Here is an 8,244-nt window from a genome sequence, read left to right on the forward strand (position 1 = left end):
GACATATTTTCGAGTGTTAGATACATTAAACATTGTCAGATACTAACTGCCTGAGTGCTACATACTGTTACGTTTTGATGACAGCTTCTACGTATTGTTACTGTTGTTGTTGATTTTGATTTTACTGGCATTGTCACTTCTGCTAAGATGACATCCTGTATAAAGGTACATCAGGGTTTAGAAAAAAATTGTGACCCATTGTGAACATTCCCAAGCTGGCTGTTGCCATTTCAGCACTTCAGGTGTCTTAAATCCCAGCTGGACCTCCACACTTGAACATAAAATATCTTTTCTGTTTAAATTCCTCTGCATGCTGTTCTCCTCTCTTTGCTTCTGCATGTCTTACTTTCCTCATGCGCCCTTGGGACTGGATCGTAGATAATCATTGCAGAAAGATTAAAGAAGATTGTTCAGTCGGCTGAGTTGTTCGTTTGTTCTCATCAAATATCAAACACGTCTAAGTACAACCAAAAAAAACAACCTTTGGCAAACACTGTGAACTCTGGCATCTAAAGACTCTGTATAATGTGAAGACCACCTGAAGCTATGTGACACACTCACAGTAATACTGATTCCACCCTCTTGTAACACAGTGGAGTCTTACTGTAATAGTGGATCATGGTGTGTACATACTCAGCATTAAAGCCCTGCAGCAACCATCGTACAGAGAAATGAAAAACTGCAGCTTTAGCAAGTAATTGACTTGCTGTTTTCACAGTTAACACCTAAATCTCTTCTGTCTTGTTCTTGGTACAGAACCGGAGCTTGATGTTCCCAGAACCCTTGACTCAGTGACCCGGCAGGTCAATGAGACGGTCCAGCGCCGCCGCCGTCGGGATGCCGGAGAGGACGACTACAACATTGAAATCCTGCTGGGGGTTGACGACTCGGTGGTCCGGTTCCACGGCAAGGAGCACGTGCAGAATTACCTCCTCACTCTGATGAACATTGTGAGTCTCTCTTTAACTTGTTTTTGCTGCTAGTTTGAATGTTTTCTCTGGACTTTATTGCATTTTGACTTTTGTGGTCTTTGTACTGAACAGCAGGAGAGATTAATATTTTAGCAACCGTAACAGATAACAGGGATGTGACGGTACCAAGAACTTGGTAGTTGATATCAATTCAATTCAAATTCCACAATCGCAATGGTGGCCTAGTAACGTTACGAGCTGCAGGAAGCTCCCATTATGAGCTATCAGTACGTCAGGCTAACCAGTAGCCTTCTTTTAAGTAAAATCTTGACACAAAAAATCTTGGTTTTGAGGGGCGCCGCTATAGCTCACCTGGTTGAGCTGGTGTCCTATGTACAGGACTACAGTCCCGATGTGGAGGTCATGAGTTCGAATCCCGCTCATGACCCTTTCCCACACGTCTTCTCCCCCACTTTCCTGTCTCTCTCTCACTTCACTATCAAATAAAGGCACAAAGGCCAAAAAAATAACTTGAAAACAAAAAAAAAACCTTGATTTTGTGTCTCTAGGGCAAACGCATGCATACTCAGAAATACCGGGCATGTATGCAGCGAGGTCCTCCAAGTAGATTCCAGCAGACTGGAAAAGTAGTATAACAGGAACAACTGTGCTGGGTCTGCAGCTGTGTATGTGCAAGGCAGCATAATCAAGGCTTAACTTCCAAATGATCTAAAAATGAGTAAAGAGGTGGAGCGTAGGTGAAGTTGAGGCTGGACATACAAAAATCTCTGGGTCATGAACTGTTCTCAGACAGCACCCATCTGTCACCTGTCACTCACCCTTAATTATGCATAACTTTAAGTCTGAATAAAATTTCAACAGGCGAGTTATATAAAAATTAATTCCCTGTACAGCTGTCATGAATGGGAAGATTAGCTGTAGAGATCAAATCCATTGTTGATACCAGGCTGCAGACATGTTTATCACTGCTGTAAAGTTCTGCATTTTAACATGGTGGCCAATGGGGACTGATTTGCTTTTAGAGCTGCCTCGTGTGGCCACGAGAGGAACTGCAGCCTAATCAGTCATGACTGGTAGCATTATTAGCTGCACCCGGCTCACATTATGAGAAACTGATAAGCTAGCTCAAACAGGCAAGCAGTAGTCTTTGTGAACGTTGTATGTGGATGATTGCTACAACAGGTACGACTAACGGACAGTTAAAACCTGGAATTCTGTTTATAGATCTGGTTGTTTGTCTTTTAGCTGCTTCAATAAGTAAAGTTTTACGTTTTCCCTCCGTTTACTGCAGATGTGACACTTTTGCAATCTGGCTTTTGATTGTTGAATACTATTTCCTGACTCAAATGCAAAATATCTCCATACATACTCAGCCATCTTTTATTTACCCACAAGTTGCAGCAAACCTGTTCCTGCAACTTCACTTGTCACATGTCCACATGTTGTTGTCCAGTATCTCCAGTCGATACGCAATTTACGGTACCTTCTGTACCTGTGGCATCACAGACAAACAGGTAACGTGAAGTTATTTGAATTTTGGCATCAGTTTGGCCCCAAAGTACCACTTTTTATGACATCCCTGGTACATAATATGATTTTATTTGTCTTTTTTTAATATAAGAAGCTCACCACTGTAGGAAAAATCCTTACTCTACACACTGTTTGGCAGGAGTTTCACTAGTTTTAGTGACATAATAAAGTTGGCTTGATTAGTCTTTATGGAAAAAGCAAATGCAAATTGAGGACTGGTATCCATATTTTAAAGAGTGTTTGCTTTAAGGAGCTGAAATGGTTATTTTGGAAGCTTACGTGATAATAGAACTTGGGTTTTTTTTCACATCCATGATCTATACCAACACTTTCTTCTGCATTGTCAGTCCACCTTCTGAACTAGTCGTGGCCATTCATCTTGCCCATAAACTTCAAGCTTCATTGCGTTTGGATTTCTGTTTTTTTTTTTTGTCTTTTTTTTTGTCTCTTTTAGCCAAATGTGTTCCGTTAGTAGCTGCTGGCAAAGCTGCTGTATTCAGCCCAGTCGTGTGCTTAGCAGCCAACTGTTTTTACACCTTTGTTCCTTTAATTCACAAAGGTAGAAACAAAATTCCAAATTAATTCTTATGTTGCCCCGTATCTGTTTGCCTTCCAAAAGAATCAACTCCACACTAACGTTCTTCCAAAGTTCTTCTTCAGTTCTATTGGATTAAAGTTGTCAGCTTCTTTCAGTTTTGAGTTATTTGAGAGCTGAGTCAGACTATTAAGCACTTAGTTCTGTTTTTTCAGGGCCAAAAGCAGCACAGAGGAGGTGAGGTACACTTCATTTGAACTAGAAATCACATATTTCTGGTCATGATGTGAATATGTGAGTCATCTGTGTTACGACGGGCTGTTTCCTATGAGACCTCTGCTGCGGCTCAGCGCTGTATTGACTGAAACAGAAAAATTACGCAACAGCTGGGACGTCAAATGAAAAAAATCCTCATAATTTGGACCTTTAAGTCTCTCTGAGAGTTGTTTTCTTTCCTCGGCAGAAATCCTTCTGTGTGAATTTGCTCTGTTGTCCACAGCAGGATGGCAATAGTGCGCCACTGTAGAAGTGATTACAAACACAAACAAGAGTGCCATTAGATCCAGAGCAGGCATTATCATACCCTCTGCGTGCATCTGTTGTGGATGCAGTCGCACCTCAACAGGGTAATTTAGTTGAGATGCTCTTCATTGGCATTTGAGAATCAATTCAGACTGTCGTTTGTTCTCGAGAGGCAGATTAGAAGTAGCGTTTATTCATCAAGTTGTCACAGATGCTAGTGTCGGCCACATGTGCCACCACTTCACACCAGCATTTTCTTCAAACAGACATTTTAATGCCGATAGAGAAGCAGAAGGGACACTTCAGATCCATGCTTTGTTTTTCACAGGTTTGCAAACCAACAGATCAATAATTACCTTCAGGTAGATGCTACAAAGCCTAAACATTCTAAACAAACTGTTATAATTGGTCTTTATTCCCACTTCTATCACTGTGCTCAGCAAACAGCAGCTCAGTCTGATCTCTCCATGTTTTCGGCCACATATTTGAGCTACACGGTTGATTTCTGGATTCTTTTTTGTTGTACTTCATTTACAGAACTTGCAATACATTGCTCCTACTGTTCTTTCCTTTCTCATCTCATCTTATCCTGTTTAGTCTCGTCCCATCTTATCTGCCTGCTGATTCTACTGTATATATGCATTTTTTATGTCCTGGTGCCCCTTTACTTTGCAGCTATGGCCCTCTCCTGTTCACTTACATAGACGCCTGGTCTTGTTAGCCTGAAACAGTGTTGCCGAGGTGGCTGCCGGGCGGTGGGTCCCGATGAAGGAACTTTGGTTGTTGTCTCTCAGGAAGCTGCTGCTGCTGCTGTTCCTCAGCAACAAGTCATCAGATGATCGAAGCCTTTAGCAGCCTCTGGGGATGGCTGGAGATGATTGCACACCACACACCAGCTCTGATAGGCATCATTGTTTGCACTATTGATGGCATGTTGTGGCGCAGAAGAATCAGACTTGAAACATGAAAGGAATTTGGCCACACGCTGTCAGAAACCGGAGAAACAAAGCTAATGGTTGACCAGCAGGTTCTGTTTCCACCTGCCGCTGTTTTATTAACCAGCTGTCTGCAGGACTGATTGATTTTATCAGGGTGACATCACGGGTGTCAGAGTTCTGTCCTGCTGTCTGTGGATTACACAAAGGGCTGATGACGGGTCCTGTGCAGATATTACCTCAGAAATCCTTTTATCAAGCACTTCCAAAGATAATCCGACATGTATACGTTTAGAAGCAGTGATTACATAATGCTGTGTACACTCTCGCTCTCTCTAGTTTTTTTCTCGTTTTGTCTGCTATTGTAGGAAAACACAGGATAGCCTCTCGTGCTCTCGCTGGTGTTATCATCGGCAATATTGCATTTAAACTACAAGCCTCTCAGACGCTGTTTTTATTGTGCACGATGGCCCCATATTAAGCGTTTTGTGTTTGGGAAGTGAAAGCAGTTGAGCTGAACGATGAGATGAATGCCCGATCCTGTCATTGCTATTCAGAGGAGCTGCATCTGCCGGGTGGACGGAGGCTTTTTCCTGTTTCAAACGCTGCGAGCCGGACCGACTGGAAGGATTTCAGCAGCTTGTGTGTGTCAGTGGCAGCCAGTCAGGGCCGGTCGCTCCAGTGTTTCCTGCAGTCTGACAGGAAAACAAATGAACTGGAACCAAATCCAAATCTTACTGGTTTATTATCAATCAGCATTTGTTATTTGTTTGTTGTTGTTGTTTTTCCACAGAAGCACATTTCTAGCAGGAAGAGATGAAAAGTTAAGAATGATTGAAGTAAAAATAATCATAGAGTTCTACATTTTTTCCATAAAAATAATCAAAATAATGAGACAGTAAGTCAAAATACAATACTTATTTAGTCAAAAATGAGATGTACGTCTTGTGCAGTGTGGTAAAATTTCATATTTTATACTGAGGAAGTCAAAACTCAGAGTTAGGAGCATCATTTTTACTCAATGTGTTGTCTTTTGATGTTGCCTAATTTATTTTTGACTCAGCATTAATCAATTTAAATTATTAAATCGAGTAGGAAACGGCTTCACGGATATACTATGTTGGAATACTAGAAGGAATTAGCAGCACATACTTCACATAAATGGACCTTAAAAATAGAAGAAATCAAAATGTAGTTTACAATTTGTTAAACTCTCTCTGCTCTTTTACATATATCTGTATATTTTAATTTGGATGAAAATTTTTGTTTAAAATTTTAAGGTTGAATTTCATAATTCTTATTTAGTATGTTTAAAAAAAATGACTTTGCAAAAATAATTTTTACTTTTCAACTCAAAAATGTGAGTTATTTTCTCTCCCTGGCAGAAATGGTTTTCTTGAATCAAAATCTTATATTTCTGGACGTACTCGTATCTATAAGGGACGTTTCAGTTTGTGTTTCAGCCTTGGCTACTTATCTTAAAATGTTCAAGCACCATCTTATTTTTGTAACTTAGTGACTCAAAACTTTCAGTCACCGTTTTATGGATTGGATGCAATAAATCTCAAAATTGATCACGTGTAGGTTTGCATCTTTTATTTCCGTCTTGTGTCGCATCGTTTTTACTTGATACTGGATCTAAAAAACTTAATTTGATATGTCATAGGTCAATTTTCACATGAGCTGAGTGGAAAAGAAAATTGGGATTTTCCTGTCAGACAATACAACTGCAATTTGATTTGTGACATGGTTATTAAATGTCCGACTTCTTTTTAGTATTTATTGTGTAATAGATTTAAAACACATGATGGATTTCCACATTTATTACCATTAAATGCGTGACTGTCGCACGATTTGTGAAACCAGTGACACGGCAGTTCAAGTCCTTGGTCAGCCGCAACATATATTCTGAAGTGCAGCCTTTGTGATTTGCTAATTGCAATGATTTCAAACTGTGATTTCGACGTGAAATTAATCGTTCAGTCCTAATTCTCACTTTACTCATGACATAGAAGTTCAACCCTGTGACTCCATCTGTCAGAATTTTTGAGTATTTTTTATCATTCCCAACATGTCATTTATTTTCCCTATTTTGGCATAAATGGGCTTCCATAGTTTAAAACCGATGTAATCATGTGTCCGTGTCACGTCGTTCCATGTCTCTGTTGAGAAACACATGAGTCTAAACTCCCGTGAACCGTGTTGTCATCTCTGCAGAGCCTGGCAGTGATGGTGTTATGAGGTTATTGATGGTGTTTTCCAGTAGAGGTCCCTGCTGGCTTCATCTGCAGGCAGCTCAGCCTCTGGCCTCTGAACGCTGATTACTGTGATTGACAGCAGCGTCTGTGTATCTGGACCTCTGCTGCCGAATCACTCACTGCATCAGCAGCAGTAGCAGCATCCTTGTAGTTTCTCCTCCTCCTCCTCCTCGACACTCCTTACTTTATATCCATACATCCTCCTGTCCTCCTTCTATCCTAAAACCTCTCCTCTCCACTCCTTTTCCCCTCCAAGCATCTCAGTTGTAATTTCATGTTATCTTGTCTCCTCTTAATTCAGTCCTTCAACGTCTTCCTCATCTCTCCTCTTCTATCCTTCTCTTATTCCTTTTTTCCTCTCCTCTTCCTTTCTATCCATCTCTCCTAAGTTCCCCTCATTTCTCGCCTCCTTTCCTTTTACTTCTCGTATCTTCCTTGATCTTCTTGTTTCCTTTCCTCGTCCCATTTGTCGCTCCCTTTTTCCTTCATTCCTTCTCTTCATTTCCTCTCATCTTCTCTTCCACCTTTCTGCTTTTCACTCTTTCATAGTGTCTTGCCTCCTCCCTTTTTCGTTGTATCCTTCTATTCTTGTTTCCTCTCTTCCTTACAATCTTCTTTTTTCCCCCTCTTTTGTTGTCTCCTCTACTTTTTCCTTCTGTCTTTATCTTCTCCTTGACAGTCCTCTTGTTCCCTTTCCTCTTCCCTCCTTTCCCTTCTCTTCTGTTCTTGTTTCCTTTCCTCTATCCTTCTTTTCTTCCTTTTCTTCTTGCCTTGCCTCCCCTCCTCTTTCTTCTCTCCTCACTCTTCTTGTTTCCCCCTCTTCCTTTCCATCTTTCTATCCTTTCTACCTTCATCTTGTCTGTGCTCATCTATTTCTTTCCTTCTCTTTTTGCTTTTCCTCACTCTTTTGTTTCCTTTTTCTCCTACCTTCTCTCCTTCCTCTTCTCCCTAGTCTCCTGACTTCCTTTCCTATATCCTTCCTTCTTTCCTCTTTCCTTTCCTCCTCCCCTTTTCCCTCTTTCCTCTTCTATTCTTGTTTCCTCTCCTCTCCCTTTTCTTCTTATTCTTTCCTCATTCCTTGTCTCCTTCCCTTTTTGCTTCTCTCCTTCTCTTCTCCCTCATTCTTCTTGTGTCTTTTCTTCTTCACTTCTAATCCTCCATCTTTATTCTCATCTTGCATCCTCTCTTTCTCCTTGTTTCCTCCTCTTCTCCTCTCTTTCTTCTTGTTTCCTTTCTCCTTCCCTTCAAGTCTTCTGTATTTCCTATTTTCTTATTTCCCTTTTTCCTTGTTTCATTCTGTTCTTTGTCTTCACTCCCCTCTTCTTTTTTGTTCTTCCTTCCTTCCTTCCTTCCTCTTATGGTCTCCTTTTCCTTGTTTCCTTCTCTTCTTTTCCTCTTCTCTTCCCTTCCAACTTTCTATCCTTTCTTCTCAACTCTTTTTGTTTGCTTCCTGTCATATTTCTTTATTTCCTTTTCTTCAGTGTTCTTCTTTCCTCTCATCTTCCCTCTTTTCTCCTTCCTCTCCCTTTTCC

The 8,244-nt window shown here is 40.8% G+C and overlaps 1 protein-coding gene across 1 annotated transcript in view; it reads left to right on the plus strand.

Annotated features, from left to right (window-relative positions):
• Positions 1-8,244, plus strand: part of adamts3 (ADAM metallopeptidase with thrombospondin type 1 motif, 3) — a 255,775-nt gene that overhangs the window by 99,551 nt on the left and 147,980 nt on the right. Inside the window, exon 4 of the mRNA XM_008282959.1 lies at positions 757-950. Coding sequence (XP_008281181.1) covers positions 757-950 — 194 coding nt within the window. The remainder of the gene's footprint in view (positions 1-756; positions 951-8,244) is intronic.

Source organism: Stegastes partitus, unplaced genomic scaffold, assembly GCF_000690725.1.
Source record: "Stegastes partitus isolate 25-593 unplaced genomic scaffold, Stegastes_partitus-1.0.2 Scaffold291, whole genome shotgun sequence".
NCBI classification, from domain to species: Eukaryota; Metazoa; Chordata; class Actinopteri; family Pomacentridae; genus Stegastes; species Stegastes partitus.